Here is a 19,068-nt window from a genome sequence, read left to right on the forward strand (position 1 = left end):
CAGTGATTGATGTGCAGCTAGATTAGCCCAGAAACTACTATATAAAGAGCCTTATAAAATTAGCTGTCCTCCTGCAGGTCTTCTCTAGCACAAGCAGAGAAGAGCATAGGCAGTTTCTCAATAAAAGGCCTCCAGACTCTAAATGTTGCACATTTAATTGACGTTCAACTTACTTAAAATCCATTTTAGCTTAAATTAAAGCTAGTCCCATTATAACTATATTTGCAACGGTTTCTTTTAAGTGTAGAAAAATTTGGCCCAGATTACTACTGATTACTAAAACGTTAAGACCTGATATTTTTGCCAGCACAGAAGACTACAGCTTTGTCAGAAGAGGCAAGCTTGGGCTAGATTTGGGGTAGCATCGCGGGGAGACAGATGAACCAGCCTTTACTTGCAGATAGGCCTGTTGCTGAGAGTAGGGCTTCCAGCAGTGTCACTGCACTGATAGCCAGAAAGGATAGTTCAGCTGGCTGTCAAGAAACCTCAGCAAACTGACAAGGTAAGGACTTGGGTTTTTTATGTGACCATATGACTGTGTTAGTTTAAACGGCTTTTTTTGCGAGGGTCCTTTTGTTAACTGCTCTCAAATTCATTCAGCATGTCTGAAACAGTCTCGTTATTTGCCTTGTTCCTTGCTGCAAGCACTATAGCTGTGTTAAGGTGCGGGAGGGATCATCCCAGAGCTCCTAGCTGCTTATCTCACCTCTTGGTTCCCATGAACTACTGCATTACTAACATTTCCCCTATTGACAAAGTAATTAGGCTCTGATGAGTCAACACGATATATAAAGAGAGGTTACAGCTCCTACCTCCAACCTAAATGACCCTTGTGTCACTTAGGAAGCACAAAGGGGACAAAGGTCTGCATGCCCAAGGGACAGCTGGGGATGCCCCAACAGTGCAGGTGGATGGCTCACAGGCTGGAGCCTGGCTGACAAGGGAGGTGAGATAACTTTAATTATTCCACAACAACCTTCTAGTTTTTACGTAGAAAGCAAATCCAAGGAAGATAATTACTGGGCAGCAGTGTCAGTTCCCATGTTCCTATACCCTTAGCAAAAGTGTTTTGATTAAAAAAATAACCTAACAATTTTCAGCTTTTGTTAGGGTTGTGCAGGAGCCCTAGAGGTAGGAGTATCTTCACTTTCAGTGTACACCTTTTAAAGAGTACCTAATGGGCAAACTCTAAGCGCAGTCAAAACTCAAAAGAAGTCTGACAAAGCGGCTGGGCAGAAGGCCAGGTCCTTTTGGACCTCAGTACTTTTGAGCTGATCTTTTAGTGAGTCACTTGTTGTACCTGTGGTTTCCAACAAACGTGCAGTTTATGTATAGGCCTCCCTGCCAGGGGCAGTCCTCCAGAAAGAGCATAATGTCATGCTAGTGCCTGCTGTGAGAAGTACCTACTTCCTCGTACTGGGAGAACAGATGCAGTTGGTGCCCTTGGCCAGGTGCTGCTGCAGGGGGCTGCCGGGGGGGTGTCTGTGAGAAAGGACCTGCAGCTGCGCCACGCCAGACTCAGCTGCCTCCAGCTGATGCCAGCAGACCTGCCACTGGCCAAAGCCAAGCATGTCAGCAATGCTGGTAGTGCCTTTCTCAAAACCTGTTTAAGAAAGGGTGAAAGACACTGCGCAGCATCTGTGAGAGAGGAGTGAGAAAATGTGGGAGAAACAGCCCTGAAGTCACCAGGGCCAGTGAAGAAGGAGGGAGAGGAGGTGCTCCAGGCTCTGGAGCAGAGAGTCAGCAGAGAGAGCAGCTGGGTGGGCAACTGGTGGCCAGCCAAGGTCAACCTGCCACAACAGACCATCAGGATAGAGGGAGACTCTTCTATCTCCCTAACACTGCCTGTGGTGTGAAGCAATGTGGCAGACCCAGCTCCCCATCAGATCTGTGTCACCCCAAGGTCTGTGCCCACAGGACCCAAACTTCCTATCTGAAAGAGGGAGACATAGATGGACATCTGCAAGGCTCAAAGTAGGTCCAGTGCTGAACACTGAACCCAACAGGCACATCTTACCTCTCCATACCTACAAATCTCTCTCCTTCCTGTTTTTTTCATTTATAGAGGGGAAAATGGCAGAAGGCCAGCCACACCTAAGTATTCAGATGTCAGACTTGAATACAAATGGCATCCCCAGCAGAAATCAGTCTTCTCCAGACTTAGCCAGCAGGGGAGGAAGCATATTAACTTTCCACAACATCTGCTACCATGTGAAGATGAAGACTGGGTTCCTGTGTCATCAAAAAACAACCGATAAAGAAGTCTTGAGAGATGTCAAGTAGGTATCTAAACATCTCTTCAGAGTACGTGTTATGTTTTGTTTCTGTCCAGACAGTTGAGTCCGCTGATGTCACTGAGTCACTAAGCACAATATACAGCATTTGATCAAGATTTAGAAAAATTGTATGTATGTATGGTTGTTTTGTGTTTGCTATCGACTGTGCTTAAGCTTCCTGCTGGCCCCAGTGGTCCTTAGTCATTAGCGCTGAGCCTGTGCAAGTGACAGGTGATGCTGCTGGGTGCCATTTCCCCTCGACCTGGGGGGGACAAACAGCCTTCCTGGCTACAGCACAGGGGCACACGAGTCAGCTGCGGTCGTTTCACCCTGCCTGGCAAGTCTCCCGCTGTGCCATGGTGTTCAGCTGAGGTACCAACAGCCTGCCCTCAATAGTTGCGTCTCCTTCACTATGGTGGCCTTTGGGAAGGTTAGTTTTGGGTGTTTTGACATAAAATGTTTAAGATGGTAATATAAAGGAGGGTTAGGTTAACTCTGAAGAGATGTAAAGTTTTCTCTTTGCTTTTTTCCCCGTGTTGAGTGCTACTGCTGTAAAGGACTCGCGTCGTTATAGCCTTTGTTCAATAATCTATGCATAAGGTTTGCCCATTCATAGTTCAGTAGTTAAGCTAAGTGGCAAGTACTCGTACAATATGCCATTGCAAGTCACCTGTGACTTTCGCCTCCCTAACTCCAATTTCTACCATAAATTTTCACCCTTTTGTGTTGCTCTGTCTGTCCTGCTCATTGCCCATGCAATTTCCACACCTCACAAACATGAGTTCTTAAAATCTTTCCTACTTTCCTCAAGAGCCATACATTATGGTAACTCAATTGGCTGACGCTGGTCACTTGCAGTGGTGTGAGCAGAAGGCCCCTTTTGTGAAGACCAACATTTAACACATGTGATGCTTTTCCCTTGTAGAAAAGGCAACATCTGCATTTGTTTTGTTACATATTGTTTTTTCATATTAAAATCACATATAACGTATGTATAATGTGTATGCTTCTTAATCTGTGGAACCATACATTTCCACAATAAGAAATTGAAGGAATAAATATATGCATCAGGAAGAGCAAAACCGAGCCTCCTAGGCTGCATGTCATTAGACCACAATAACAGCTGTACTGGGCCAGACCCACAGCCAAGTCCTCAGATTACTGATACCTGGATTGCTGATAACAACCTGTACCGGAGTGCAGTTCAAGGTAAACCTGGTATCATAACACATGGTCAGCATTTGTATGTGCAATGCTATTCCTGTGCACACCAAAGCTTGTCGAGTGCAGGTTTTAGGGGCTAGTTAAGAAAAATAGCAGCGATGCTTTCACATGCTCCAGCAAAAAGATAAAAACCCCAGGCAGCAGTATTTCCATATACCGTATCATTTCTATAGCACCTTTTCCCCAAATACTTCAAAAACCTTTTCTATCTGACTTTGGATTTCCCCCCGTGGCTTAAAACCAGACACTGAGATACTATCAACGGCAGTTTCTGTAAGAAAAAGAAATCCCTAGTATGGTCTTTCCACAGGGAACATTAATGTTTCTAAGAGAATACTACCTTTAGAACTGAATGTGGTTAAAGCAAGTGTGTGCCTCCCTTCTAGAGATCCATGGGGGCAAAAGCACGCATACAGGTTTTGCTATATTTTGCTCCAGTTTCTGTGTTGTCTTCATTATATAGATTAGTCCTTCTTGAATTAGGAATAAAAATTAAGGTGGAGTTTGACTGATCACAAATATTGTTTGCAATCAGGCAGCTTCATTAATTCCAAAATCAATGGGATGCAGAAGGTAGCCCTACAGCTAATGTACACTAGCCTACCAGATGAAACTGTAAGAGAGATAAAAACACCGTATCTATTTTGTTAAACCTATTTTGTCTTACAGTGGCATCATGAGACCAGGGCTGAATGCAATTCTGGGACCCACTGGCAGTGGCAAATCTTCGTAAGTGCCCCCTTTGCCCTACAAAGAAATTACACCAAGGAGAAAATGAACCTGCGCGTATTTAGCAGTAAGGGATAATACTTTCAGGGAAAGATTTCTTTTTCATTTCTGTCTGTGCAAATCTCCCTTGTTTCTGAGAAGTACCTGAATTCAAAAAAGACAATCAGCTTACATGACAAAGATGTAATTCAATTATAGTCTGCACTTTCCTGATACATGATGTTTATGTATCATTCTAGGTTAAATTATTGAATGAATGGACATAAATGCCCTATGAAATTGCACAGATCTCGCTTCCTTAGGAGACCAGGACAAAAGAAACACAGCCCTTGAAAGTTGCTGGGGGGTTTCTAAACTGCAAATGTTTAACATGAGGTGGTTTCATGTAGGTGTTCGTTCCATGAACTGGGTTTGTGGTTCAGAGACCTTACCTCCTGCATGCTCATCTGACAAAGTAACCAACTTTTCTCCTAGTCTGCTTGACATTTTGGCTGCAAGGAAGGATCCCCGTGGGCTTTCCGGTGACATTTTGATCAATGGAGCTCCTCAGCCTGCCAACTTTAAATGTACCTCTGGATATGTAGTACAGGTAGGTAATTTTTATCACTCTATGGATTTTATTGTCCCCTTCTGACTGCAGTTGTAAGAAGTTGCTGCCGTGTTGCAAGTACCTTGCTTTGATCCAAGAACCAAGGCTGATGCAGTAGCAACTCTCCACACATCCACTCTCGCTGGGAAAGAGTCTCTGCTTTGTATCTGAGCCTCTTAATGCTCTACAGTTGGTGGGAGCAGGCACTTTGGATCCCTCCTTGTTCCCCACTTGGGGAAACAGCCGTAGGCTACCAATACACATAGAGTATTTTCCAAGTACGGTGCTTTCTGGTGATACACAGCTTGCACCTCCGCTTGCCCAGAGACAATGTCACTAGTTGTGTTCTGAGAGAACCTTTTTCCTGCCAGGGTGGGTTAGGGAGAAAGACATGTAGAGACAAAAGGGAAAATGCATCCCTCTCTTCATATCTTTCCCCTTGCCACTACCCATGCTGAGCAGCATGCTTGCAGTTTATTGAGACCTGAAGAAGTGCAGTTATGAAAAACCCTTATAAAAGCGCAGTCAGCACGTTACAGAAAAGGTAGTGTCTTAAAACACATAACTCTCTCAACTTGCTACATCTGACAGATTTCTTTTGAAAGAGGCAAACAACCAATATCTGAAAAACCTACTCTCCTTCCTCTTTTGCTGAAAAAAGCTTGGAAAACGTTTGCCCTTTCCCACACGGACCTAACCTCTCTTTTCCCTCCTTCTCTTCTGCCTGCTCTTATCGGCGGTGAGCTGAGACTGCATTAACAAATGCACAGTGATAGTGACCTGAGCTATAGCTGCTCCTTAGGTCCCTTTAGCCCTTCAGTATCTCACTCAACACTTCCAAAAAACTGAATAAGGTAAGAATACGTGAGTGATAGCTTTGAATATGTTGCTATTTATGCATTTTTGGTATCATGCATGATGGAGGATGTGCCTATATTTTGTTGCTTTATGAATAAAGGTAAATATAATTACGTGCATGAGATCAACTCTCTGCTGACACAGGCACTGAAGATGTGCCTTACCACATGTTCTGGCAGTTGCTACTGTCCCTCTGCATGGAAGGACAACATAAAACACAGGTAGATGCAGTTCTCAGAGGACAAAACCAGAAATTGCTAACTAAGCATCAAGTATCTACTTTTCTTTTTTAAAAAAAAAAATTAAGGATGATGTGGTGATGGGAACCCTGACTGTAAGAGAAAATTTGAAGTTCTCAGCAGCACTCCGTTTGCCGAAGTCAGTGAAGGAACAGGAAAAAAATGAACGTGTGAATCAGATCATCAAGGAGTTGGGTTTAAGCAAGGTGGCAGATTCCAAGGTAAGGCATGCAAATATGATCCTTAAATCATGAACAAATATTAAGTGCTTTATTTAATTAACCAAATGGCTTAGCATGACAGATATAAAAAAAAAAAGTAAAATCAAACAGACTTTCAGTAATACAACAGTTATTAAAACTTCTGTATGAGGATCTGTACAGACTGCACTGATACTGCAATATACTATTACACTGTGGGGAAGGGGAAAAGTAGTCTGTGGTTGGAGAAAAAGAGAACATCTCAATCAATAATAATGTTACAAACCAGCCTATGTGTGAGGTAACATCTACATCTGTATCTGAGAGTAGGGTCAAAACTTCTTACAACTCCTCCCAAATGCTGCCACATCTGTAGGATGTTGTTCACTCAAGTATTTGTTATCTGGCCAAACAAGACAAGTTTCTTATTTTGTGGCAGGTTGGCACCCAGTTCACTCGTGGGGTGTCCGGTGGAGAGCGGAAAAGGACCAATATTGGGATGGAGCTCATCACAGATCCTGACATCTTGTTTTTGGATGAGCCAACTACAGGACTCGATGCCAGCACTGCTAATGCTGTTCTACTGCTACTGAAAAGGTGATGGCCTTGGAAACAGCCTCCTGTTTTCACCACTCAATTCTGCCACATTTCAGTTGTATCTAACTTACATTACAGTTAAAAGGAGCAGACAGGGAAATCGGACATGTAATTGTTTACCAGTGAGCCAAGGCTGCAAAAGGGGTAGGAAAAAGGCTGTATGCATTCTCTTGCTTCAAAGCAGCTGCTCGCAGCAGTACACAGAGCAGCTTGCACGAAGTGTGTGCGTGCCAGGGCTGCTATTTGTCCATGATGGCTGCCAGAGACAGCTTCATTTACTGGCATCCCTGCCTGTGCCAGAAAAGTGATAGAAACCTCTGTTGTGCAGTGTGGTAAGGGGCTTGATTTTAATATGGATGGTAGATAGGACACAGCTAGCTCTTCCCCCATAACAAAATCTTAGGCCTATCTTTAGGAAAACAAGCACAACACGCTGTTCACAAATTTCACATAATTTTGCGTTGACTACAAGCAGAGAGAACTCAAATGCCTCTCTCCAGGGCTTTCTGTGTGCATCAAAGTCTTCTGAGGACCTTCCCCTCCAACAACCTTCCCAGCGAGAGGGAACTTCCTTTTCTCACACAAACACTATAAATATGACCTGAATATTTTTTTTTTCTTTTTCTTTTCCCTTTCCCTCTCCTTTCTCTAGCACTCCAAGTTAATCAAACTTAACCAAGGCTTAACTGAACTTTCAAATTCTCTTAAATGCTTGTTTTAAATTCTCTAAATACCGAGTCGACTTGCAAAGCTAACGCCTCTGTTGTTCTTCACATGCAGGATGGCACAACAAGGGAAAACAATCATCTTCTCCATCCACCAGCCTCGGTACTCCATATTCCGCCTGTTTGACAACCTAATGCTGCTGGCTGCGGGAAGGGTGCTGTACCACGGGCCTGCTCAGCATGCCATCGAGTACTTCCAGTCTATCGGTGAGCACAGCCCACAGCGGGGCCGACTACAGCAGCATCTCTAGCTCACCCTAACCTGAATACAATGCCAAAAGCACTTGATCAGAATGTGACACTGTGAGCATTATTTTAACAGACTAAGCTTTTCTCTTGGTGTTCCACCTCTGGACCCATATGTGGGTTTGGATGAGAGGGCTGACCTCTAGCTGACTGTTCCTGGGTGCATCTTAAGGAGACAAAGCTCAGGCTAGGGTTGAGAAGGGCACATCACCAGCTATCACCTTGCTTTCGCTGACAGAGCTGTTTGGCAGTGCTGTTCAGCTCTTGGGTATGCACGGACCTTGTGAAGCCCGCAATGCTTATGGTGCAGGGTGCTCAATGGGCACAATGGCGTGGCTGTGCTCATGACGGCCGTCTGCCAGTCACACAACCATCACTTAGGGCTTGTAATGCTGTCACTGCAGGCTATGAGTGTGAGCCATACAACAACCCTGCTGACTTTTTCCTGGACGTCATTAATGGAGACTCCACTGCGGTGGCAATGAGCAAGACCAATGAAATTAACACAGGTATGAAAAGCAGAGGTGAGTGAAATGACCATAACATGTTATCTTGCCAGAAGGTGTCCAGCACAACACAGAAAAATTACTCACAGGTGTCAAACAACCAATAACTGTGTTGTGCAAGCGTATGGTTATTTGTATGTATGCGAGTATTAGGCACTGCTGATCCATGTTGCTTTAGAGGGGAAAAGAACCCCAAAATCACACCATTCCTAAATCCTTTTAGTTTAAACATGGAAAATTATTTGCATAACCTGAAATAAGTACCAGATTCACCTATAGCCCTACTATATTAAATATTCCTGTCTATGCAAGAATAGTTTGCCTCTCATAAATGGGTATTTAGCAATTTATCATTGCTTTCCATTTCTACATAAATGGACCTGCATACTTTTGTGTCACACTAAAATCACAAGATGTTACAGGTGAAATAATATTTTCCTGTGTTGAAGTTATAATGTTTGGGAATATAAGAAACTATTTTGTTACCTCTCAGCACAGAGAAAGAGCTTCTTTCATCTTTGAGGCAAACCAACTGAAGTCTTGTGTAAGCAGAGATGCTAAAGCAGGACATTGTTCCAGTTAGGGACATAATTCGATGCAGTTATGACCTGTATTTTTTACCTAATGGAATGGTTTATCTGTTATAAAATTACTGTTTTCCTTTCTCAGAGTAGTGCGGGAGGAAGGGGTAGAGATAGGGGATCAGTGTTTTCCTGATGCTTCCCTGAAGTTGTGGTAAGGCAGAAATTATCCCCAAACTAACAAATCAAATCTCACCTACGTTCAGTAGCATGCTTTTTCATCCTGTCTGTTGCTACTAATGAACGGCACGCTCTCTTCTCACATGAATGAAAAGGGAAATGAAGAAATGAATATGCTAAAGTTTCACTGTATCTTTACCAAAAAAGCAACCAGCATTTTACAGAAATGCCAACTGTGTTCAGGGCCTGAATAATATTATAGCTGGCAACACACATTGTATTTGTCATTGGAAAAGCACACACTGGACTACAGTTGAGAGAGAAAAAAAGGAACTCCTGCTAGAAATTTATGACGGGTTCAAAAGTTTGGTTGAAGCAGACATGTGCAGGATTACCTGGATCTAAAAGTCTGGGAGGCCTAGGATTATCTCACCAGATCTGCAAAACAGATCACCTACAGAAACCTAGGGGGGGGGAAAAATGGCTTTTTGATTAGAAGTCAGATTCCCACCAGTTTGAAACTTCACTGGCAGACAAGGGTTTACCTAGTCAGTCTGCTGTGAAGCTGCTGCCTGCGGGTCAGGTTGCAAAGACAAACACAGAGGTTTGGTCTTATTTATAACTGACTCTTTTGAATTACATGCTACAGGACTGAGTGCAATGAATCACTGGAACTAAATGTTTGTACTAATTCTTCTGGTTTGTTAGTAACTCTCCCACCCCAAACATAACTCTCCTTGGCTTAACTCCTAAACAGTCTTCTCATCCGTTGCAGAAATGGTTGTATTTCTTTTTAATCTCTTCAGCAGAGAGCACTGAAGAATGCACTGAATATGATAAAACCTTGGCTGAGAAGTTAGCAGAAAAATATTCCAACTCTGCCTGCTACCAAGAAACAAAAGCAGTATTGGAAAATATTTCTTTGGGAAATAGAAAGAAAACAAAAGCAGTTTTCCGACAAATCACGTACGCCAATTCCTTCCTTCATCAGCTGAAATGGGTGTCCAAGCGCACATTCAAAAATCTGGTAGGAAACCCTCAAGCTTCCATAGCTCAGGTGACGTTATTTGTATCTATCCTTTTGTGGTGTATGTCGAATTTATTTCACTCCTGTATTAGATAAGTCATTGGGATGATTTTGTCTCTTGATATTTTGACTGCAGTAAGCATGTGAAAAAAGTGTTTGGGGTCTAGAAATCTGATTCACTAGAAGGTGTCCTGAATGCTCCCAAATGAGCAGCATGAGGGACAGTTCAGCAATTACTTTTGGACTACTGAAAGACTTTGGGAGGCAAGATCTTTTCCGGCAAGGTATTCCGCTGCTCCTGGCCAGGAGCAGATTACCTCCCGAGTAGTTTCACACATTTGCTCAAGAACATTCTTCAGATTTGGCTTTAATTGTCCAGGCTTGGCTGTAGGGTTTGGCCTCAAATCTTCTTCCCTACTAGGGAAAATTAACAGACTACATTTGCATACTTAATTAAACTTCAGCACACAATGAAATGCTGGCAGTTGGCTCAAGTGTAAAAATATTTTCACAGTCTCGGAATGTGTGTGTCATTTGGTCACTTGATTGTTCATAATGGTGATGATGTCTTCCGGAGGTGTGATGAAGGCCCCAATAGGGTCTAACACCTGCCACAAAAGATGAGCATGTTCTACATGACTGGCCTTGTTAGGGCTGCTTTTTCAGAAGAATCAACGCCAAAGTTGTTGATTTCTTCAAAGCTGTACATTGCCTTCAAAAATAAAGAATGCCTGGCTGACCTCTGCAGAATGACTAATCCTCAGGAATCCCCTAATTCACAGGCCAAACTCTGCTGTCCCAGCACCACCAAAACTCCCACTGCAATTCTCAGCAGTTCTAGAGGAGGCAATAGAAAACCTGGTCTAGAGCCAGGGGTATAAATTATCTTCACCATGGTTAATATAAGAGTGAACAAATGGCCAGTGTGGAGGGGAAATGAGTCCAGAATCCCCGATGTTAAAATTCTTTGAGTATGTGTGTGTGTGTGTCTGTATGTTGATACTGCAGAGATCCTTAATAATTGCTTTGTAAAAGCTTGACCTTGTGACAAGAATTAGAGTCCCAAGGATCTCGTAATACCCCAAGGTTAATGGTCCTGACTTGTTTCTCACAATCTTTTCTATCTCCCCACCCTCATTAGGGGTGGATTTTACAAGCATTCTTTTAGGGGTACACGGCTCATTAAGGCTTTTTTCATTAATCTGCTCCAAATTGGTCTTGATATGATCCCTGGTTTCCACTGCAATTGGCTTAGGAGCTGAATTATCCCTGACATTTGCTCCTTTTGGCAGGACCTTAGCGATAGGGTACCGTGGATCAAGGTGTTTATGGTATTACAATTCATGCATTGCCCACACTTAAAAATGACAGAACTGCCTGACACCATCAGTTTTGCTGAGATTTTTGTCATCTGCATTTAGCATTAAAAAAGTGTGATGTTCACATTTCAGTCTTTTAAATTATATCCTTGGGACAGATGGTATCTTTGCTTTTTAAATTGTGTTACAGACTGCAAATCTCAGTACACCTATAGCCCGATGGTAGTATCTCACTCATGTTAAAAAGAATCCCATAAATAAAATGTGTGATAGACTGTGAAGCATGAAAATAAACTGTCAACCCCAACCTGGCAGTCAGGAAAGACTGCTTTTGGTTATAAATAAATATAAATAAAATAGCATTGAGATGGCACCAGAGAAACCCCTGCAGAAGTGCTGCACTGAAGAGCTGCGGTCTGCCCTAGAGCTGACCCTTGTCACTGACAGCAGATGGAGATCCTGTCTCCAGGAGGATGAACGGAGGAGGGTATCATTAAGGAGAGAGGAATGATGTTGCAATACATCATCAGTTAACTTACTCATGATATCCAAGCATGGTTGAAATAGTGGTGGGGGGAAGGAGCTTGGCTGAGGTGCACATGATGCTGGGGTTCCTCTGGGGAAAGGTTTTGTTGCCTCTTTCCAACCTGCCCCACCAAGCCCCTGCTATCATCCTTCTCCTATTACTGGTGCCAGCACCTTCCCGGCACTGCCAGAACAGTTCCCTCCAGTCATAGATCTGGCCAGGCTGAAGGTCTGGGAAAAGCTGTGACACTGCTGCAAAAGTGTGCCTCTTGCCAGTGCCCCCACTGAACAGTGAACAGCAGCTGAAGCTCCTGTACTGTCCCTCCATTCTAGCCACCCCAGTGCCATGCCTACATGAGGCAGCAGCGACTGGCCGCTGCCGAGGGCAGGTGGCTCTGGGGACCTGCTGTGTCTCACAGACGCCTCTTGAAGGATACTGTGGCACAAGAATCAAAGTATTGCTGTGCTGCAGGTTGCTAACCGGCCCATCGACTCCCTTCTCAGCCTGGATAGCTGTTCTCCTTTATGAAAATGCTTCCTGTCAATCTACACTCACCTGCTACATATTTAAAAAACCTATTGAAGCTTTGAAAGCAGTAAGAATAATACTTCTCCTCTTCTTTTACATTTAGCTGTGTGTTACAGCCTTCCTGGGACTGGTTGTAGGTGCCATTTTCTTTGGACTTAAAGAAGACTCTGCTGGACTACAAAACAGGTTAGTCAGTTTAGGTAATGGATACCAAAAAATTTGATACAGATCCCTTGTTGCTGCGGTAGGGTGATGAACAGCTTGGAGGCTGAGAAGGAACCCGCAAGCTCGTTAGGAAATATATCCACCTCTTTAAAGCCAGCGCTTTTCCTCACATCAGTGGGTAAGGCCAAACCTATGTTAGTGACTTCAGAGCGAGGATGTTCTTCTGCCTCTAGGAAAGTCCCTGCAGAACTGAGAGGGGGATGCAGCTCTGCCCTGCCATGCTGTAACCTAGACAAGCAGTCTAAATGAAGTGAGTAACACTACTACTGTAGGATGACATTTTTCAGTGCCAGTCAGGTTGCTGAAAATGCTGAACAGCAGACATCACATTAAAAAGGCTTAATTCAGCATGGCAGCTTTTTAACTTCTTTTCTGCAAAGACTTCCCCAAGATAAAAAGATTAAAGATTAAAATGTACACACTTGGCTACATAAACCTGGGGAACTAAAGCTTTGATCTTGCAACTGCTTCTACATACACACTTGAAGTTACCAACAGTAAGTCAGAAGGTGCATCTAAAGCTAGATTTTAAAAATTATCCTTGTCTATGTATCATTCTGACAGCCGTATGTACATGACCTGAGTCATGCAACTAAGAAAGCTCTGGGTTCTTAGTCTTGAAACGTTTCATACCTTTTACTTAAAAATGGCCCAGTTTTAAACTGGCTATGAAAGTGTGAAGTCAAAGCCTTAAATTTTAGTGGAAAAGGTGAAAACAACTTCTTACATTGCTTATTCAGCTCCTCATAGTTTGCATCAGAAACATGCCTCACAGAATAAGAATTTTCAACTTGTCAGGAAACTACATTAGAAAAAATAAGGAAAAATCTGTTCATTTTCTGTCCTTTGCATCAGGGAACATACTATTCTTGCATGCAAATAACAAATACTGCCTGTACCACATCTGCTTCAGGCTTGTTACGGAGTCAGACTTGTAGCCAAGCCTTTTCCTGTGGAACTTGGGATGGGAGGTCACATACTGCCCAGCTCCAGGCATTAAAGTTAGATTTATGTATGCTGCAGTGGAAACTACATTTATATCACATTTTTAATAACAGCTTGCTGGTTTGCTTTTTGTAGAGTGGGTGCAATGTTCTTTCTGACCACCAACCAGTGTTTCAGCAGCATCTCAGCTATTGAACTCTTTGTAGTGGAAAAGAAGATATTTATGTAAGTAAAACATACAAAAAGGTTGTCAGGGACTGCTGTTAGAGAGTTTGTTTGTTTGCCCTGCTGCACCTAATTGTCATTTAAATGTACCTACCACAGAGTTTTCAAGTTACTTCATTGTTAGTCCTCATTGCAAAAGTACTATTTTAGTCTGTTAGTAAATTGTCTACGAATCCCCAAAATGGTGCTTACAACTGCAGACGGCTCAGGGTTGAAAATTATTAACTTATGTAGTAAAAAACCCCTGAATACTCAATTTAGGTATTGATTAATAAGCTTGTGACTTGCTAGTGAGGACAGTAAATACTATCTAACTGGATTCTTTAAAGCTTTAAAGCTGTACAGAAAAGGCAAATTATTTAAGTTGTACCCTTGCTCTCTGTTTTGATGATATGACTCATATGTTTACTAAAAATTATGTGCACAAGTATCCATATTCATTTGCATATGAAGATGGCACCGTTACTATAGTATGTGGCTGACTGGACATTGCATTACAACCTAACCACGGAAGAATTCTTTTTTACCCAGTTTGAGCTAAAATTTGTTTGCCTCCAGCTGAAAATAATCTTACTGTTTTTAAGTGATTAAATTTGTAATATGCCGTTCACGTTTCTTTGTTCCAGACATGAATATATCAGTGGGTACTACAGAACATCTGTGTATTTCATCTCAAAGCTACTGGCTGATTTAATACCCATGAGGACTCTACCAAGCATCATCTTCACCTGCATAATTTACTTCATGTTAGGCAAGTATGGTCTCCTACAGCCCCATTACAACCTGAATAAATCAACAAGGCATGTGCATATAGATGTGCATGTATACAGCTATATTTATATAGGCTGAAGGACTATTATTATTAGCAGGCGGTGGTTACTGTGCGTGCTTTTAGCACACCATGCTGTTTACTGAAAAGACACACTTTCAAAGATTTAAGCATTCGTGCCAGGATCTGTGATGTCTGATCTCCACTGTCCCCAGAAGGAAGTGTGTCATAATCATTACTGCATAGGTGTGATTTATTCCTTTTCATGTATGGCCATCTTAGCTTCTGGTGACTTTAACAAGACAATTTTTCCATCTTGCAAGAACACTCATCAAAGAAAAAGTTTTGTTTTGAGAACTTAATATTGTGTAAATTAATATCAGCCTGTTCTTTTTGGTGAAATGCCTTCTGGTTAGTGAGCAGAATTTGAAAACTGCTGGCACCAAATTTTACTACCCTAGAACACCTTCAAATGTTATCCCTAAAATGTGTCCCGGGGCAGACCATTTTCTTAGGGTAAGGTTTCAGATCACTCCATCTTTTTGGGATATCCCACAAGCTTGAAGGTGCAAGCAAAATTTAAAAATAATCACGGTTTGCTTTGGTCTGAGATTTTTTCCCTAAGGGGTAGGAAACAAGGCTGCATCAGCAAGAGGCTCTCAGATTGGGAGACTGGAGCAAGACAAACCTTGCTACCAAATCCATAGCCACCAAAAGGCCACTAAGTCCATTAGGAGAGCTCTCTGCTGCCAGCAAGTGAAATGTACAACTACTGCAAGTGCATGAGAGATTTCTCTTTTGATAGACAACGTGAAGCCTTCACCTTGGACTGTGGGGAGTACAGTACTGTAACTTATACCCATTCTGATATCTCCAGTGTTACGGTGGTTACAGGCAGACTACTTATTCATCCTCACCTCTGCTGACAGGGCATAGACATAGGGGCTGTCACAAGCCTCACTGCAGGCTTGCGTCTCAGTGATGTAGCCTATGCTGTCAGACAAAAGGTGCTCGGTAGGCAGGATCCACTACGTAAGTCAGGATAGCGTTCAGGTTAGGGTAGAGCTGTGCAAGGATCATACTGAAACCCTTCTTGTTCTGATCTTTAAGGTTTGAAACCAACAGTAGAAGCCTTCTTTACAATGATGTTTACCCTTATGATGGTGTCCTACACAGCCACTTCTATGGCGCTAGCCATTGCAGCAGGACAGAGCGTGGTCGCTGTAGCAAACCTGCTCATGACTATCACATTTGTTTTTATGATTGTGAGTAGCATTATTCAGTTTTCTAGACTGAATCCTGAAATCCTAGAAATGCTGAGATCTAGAAACCCTACAGCACAGAGTTCAGCTGAATTCTGCAAAAAGACTGTGGGGTCAAGCATGTCTAACATCCTGATTTGTCCAATTTGAATATTCTGATATTCTGGGCTTGAATATTCTGATTTGTCCTTTTAACTTACAAGGACCAGAGGGCTGGGTGTGAGGGGGAGGGATGGTGGTTCCTCTGCCCCCTTCTCTGTGGCTCTGGCAGCCAGCCTACTGCCTGGAAAGCAGAAATACAGCCTAGAGCTACATCTTGTTCACTCTCCTTTAGCTTTGCCAAAGACAAATTTGGCTGCCTGAGGACATGACCTGCAGCCTCCTGCTCTCTGAGGCCATGACCGTAGTTGCCCTCCTCAGCTGCAGAGCCAGCCATCGGGCATGTTAGCAACAGGCAACACACAAAGAGATATGGCTGGAAGGAAGGCACCATAAACAATGAGGCAGCGCTGAACTTACAGCCAAACCCACGTTGCCTCAGACTTGGGGCACACAAGCAAAACTGAGTGCACACCTCCTGCAGCTCCACACACCCCAGCAACAGCAGACAGTTCATGTGGGACCCACAGATGGGAAGCATCCAGGTTTAATGCATGTTTAAATTTTATCTGTTTAATGCAGATTTAAAGCATTCCTAGTTACTCATTTTGGGACCACATGGGGTTATGGCCCAAAGCTGGGTAACAAATGACTCCTTACCTCTCCCCCGTTCCTCTACTGAAAGAGTTTCTTCCTCTAGAAATGCCTTCCCACTCGTTTTAATCTGAAGAAGCAGAGTCAAGAGCTAAAGAACACATGGTAACAGCATGTAATTTGTAATTGTTGTTGTTGGGGCTTTTTTGTAATCCTTGCTTCTAGATTTTCTCTGGGTTGCTGGTCAATCTCACAAGCATCGTGTCTTGGCTCTCCTGGCTCAAATACTTTAGCATCCCTCAATACGGAATGACAGTAAGTGTTGTGTTTTCCTGCGTGCAGACTTGGAAAAGATTTGCTAGAAAGGATGTCTTTACTCATGATAAAGAAAACATTATGGGCTAATAGGCAAAAAAAGGTAAGCTAATTAAATTCGGCAACCTCAGAATGTAGTGCAGTATCTTGGAACAAGAAAGGCTTCTCATCAACCGGCACCCACTGCTGCTTAGAAGTGCTCATTTCTGTAACCTGGAAACACCAAATATGAGTGACACTAAATAACTACATCCGTTGGAATGCAGCTGGACAAAAACGATACAGAGTAAAGAACAATGTTATCCCTAAAAGACAATTCTTTTTTCCATCATTCAAACAAAAACTTGTCAAGCTAAAACTTTTCTCCTAATTTTTGCTAATTTAAGTCAGGGCGATGTTTCACAGAGAAATTTGGGTTTTAACATGTCTATGCAGAAGTAGTCTAGTTGGGGGAGGTGTTAAAGGCTGGTGATGCACCACACATGCATTACACGGTGTGGACTGCACACATTCTTCTCTTACAAGAAAAAGAACTGTGCTGCTCAGTTAAAAAAAAATGGGGATTTGGCCAACATAATAAACAGTGATACCATCATGTTTTTAGAATAAATTTGAATGTAATTATATCTCCTCTTGTTCATGTATCTTTGGTTTACCTACTAATTTCTGTTGTCATTGTTTCTTTTATTTGAAAAGGCTTTACAAATCAATGAATTGGCTGGCCTGAACTTTTGCAACATCACTAACAACACAAACCTAATCGGCAATTACAACTATCAACAGATAAACCAGTCGTAAGTATTTTGGTATATTAAAATAAATCCCTGTCCTGGTTTCAGCAGGGATAGAGTTCATTTTCTTCATAGCAGCTGGTGGAGTGCTGTGTTTCGGATTTGATGTGAGAATGATGTTGCTAACACACTGATGTTTTTAGCCACTGCTAAGTAGTGTTGATACTAAGTCAAGGACTTTTCAGTTTCTCAGGCCCCGCCAGCGAGAAGGCTGGAGGGGCACAAGAAACTGGGAGGGGGCACAGCCAGGACAGCTGGCCCGAACTAGCCAAAGGGGTATTCCAGGCCATGGAACATCATGCCGAGTGTATAAACTGCGGGGAGCTGGCTGGGGCCTGCCCACCACTGCTTGGGGACTGGCTGGGCATCAGTCTGTGGGTGAGGAGAAACTGTATAGTCCATCACTTGCTTTCTTTTCTTCCCTCCCTTTGGATTTTGTTCCTCTCCCCTTCTCCCTCCTTTTCATTGTAATTGTTGTTCTTGTTATTTTATGTTATTTCAATTATCAAATTGTTCTTATCTCAACCCACAAGTTTTACCTGTTTCCCAATTCTCCCCCCCATCCCTCTGGAGGGAGGGGTGGGGAATGAGCAAGCAGCTGCATGGTACTTATTTGCCAGCTGGGGTTAAACCATGATAATACCACCACCAGTAATTAATCTGTTTGTGAGATACCCACTGAAGACCAGCAGAATCTGTGAGTTTTTCTATGGAAAAGTAAGTTTTGACTGGGTTTTTGCATTCTGTCTGCAGAGAACATTCTATTTATTCTACTTATTGTCATGTTTAGTATTTATAACACTAGAAATATCTGGTATTATGCCTCCCATTTTCTTTAAACTGCATTTACTGAAACACAGACACACAAACTACAATTATACAGCCTCACAAAACCCATTTCAGCTTCCTCCAGGAAACTGATTGTAGCTACAAGAAACATTTACAAACAGAAAATAAAATAGTAACATACAGCTGGTGTTTGCCTGGCTTACTATAGACGTGAAATCACACTACAACTTCTAGGGATCTTCCTAGATACTTCAGACTGACAAAGCTTATATGCATGTGTATTTATCCATAGGTTGTGTACTGGAGATGAATATCTGAAAAATCAAGGAATTGATGCGAGTAGCTGGGGCCTGTGGCAGAACCACCTGGCTCTTGCCTGCATGACAGTAATATTCCTTACCATTGCATACCTGAAACTGCACTTCATGAAGAAGTTCTCTTAAAGCCAAAATGAAAAATGCATTTCCTACTGTTCAGTAGTTTGATAAACCATCTGTGCAATTGACTTTACTCTTTTTTGAGACCTTCCTTTGTACTTTTGATTGCACAAGTCAACAATGTGAATGCCATTCTTGTATATTAAATAGTATTAATGCACTTTGCTGAAATGAATAGCATGCCTCAGCTCTCTTTGCCATAAGAAGTATGCAACTATTTATTTCTTCAAGAGACTACTCATTCTTTCTGCATGTGCTAGCTATGAATTAGTTAAATATTAGTTTCATTGTTAAACAGCTTAACCCCTCCCAAAAAAATGGTTCCAT

General features: G+C 42.5%; 1 protein-coding gene across 1 annotated transcript; it reads left to right on the top strand.

The window, feature by feature from the left end:
• Window positions 1-1,999: 1,999 nt before the first annotated feature.
• ABCG2 (ATP binding cassette subfamily G member 2 (Junior blood group)) lies at window positions 2,000-19,053 on the top strand. Its single transcript, XM_040582323.1, has 15 exons — window positions 2,000-2,279; window positions 4,170-4,229; window positions 4,704-4,818; window positions 5,984-6,136; window positions 6,555-6,712; window positions 7,493-7,644; window positions 8,088-8,192; window positions 9,712-9,947; window positions 12,394-12,476; window positions 13,596-13,685; window positions 14,312-14,436; window positions 15,565-15,719; window positions 16,635-16,778; window positions 17,421-17,518; window positions 18,570-19,053. The coding sequence occupies exons 1-15, from the start codon at window positions 2,074-2,076 to the stop codon at window positions 18,745-18,747; spliced, it is 2,058 nt and encodes a 685-aa protein (XP_040438257.1). The 5' UTR covers window positions 2,000-2,073; the 3' UTR covers window positions 18,748-19,053.
• Window positions 19,054-19,068: the final 15 nt, after the last annotated feature.

This window comes from Falco naumanni, chromosome 1, assembly GCF_017639655.2.
Source record: "Falco naumanni isolate bFalNau1 chromosome 1, bFalNau1.pat, whole genome shotgun sequence".
Classification (NCBI taxonomy): Eukaryota; Metazoa; Chordata; class Aves; order Falconiformes; family Falconidae; genus Falco; species Falco naumanni.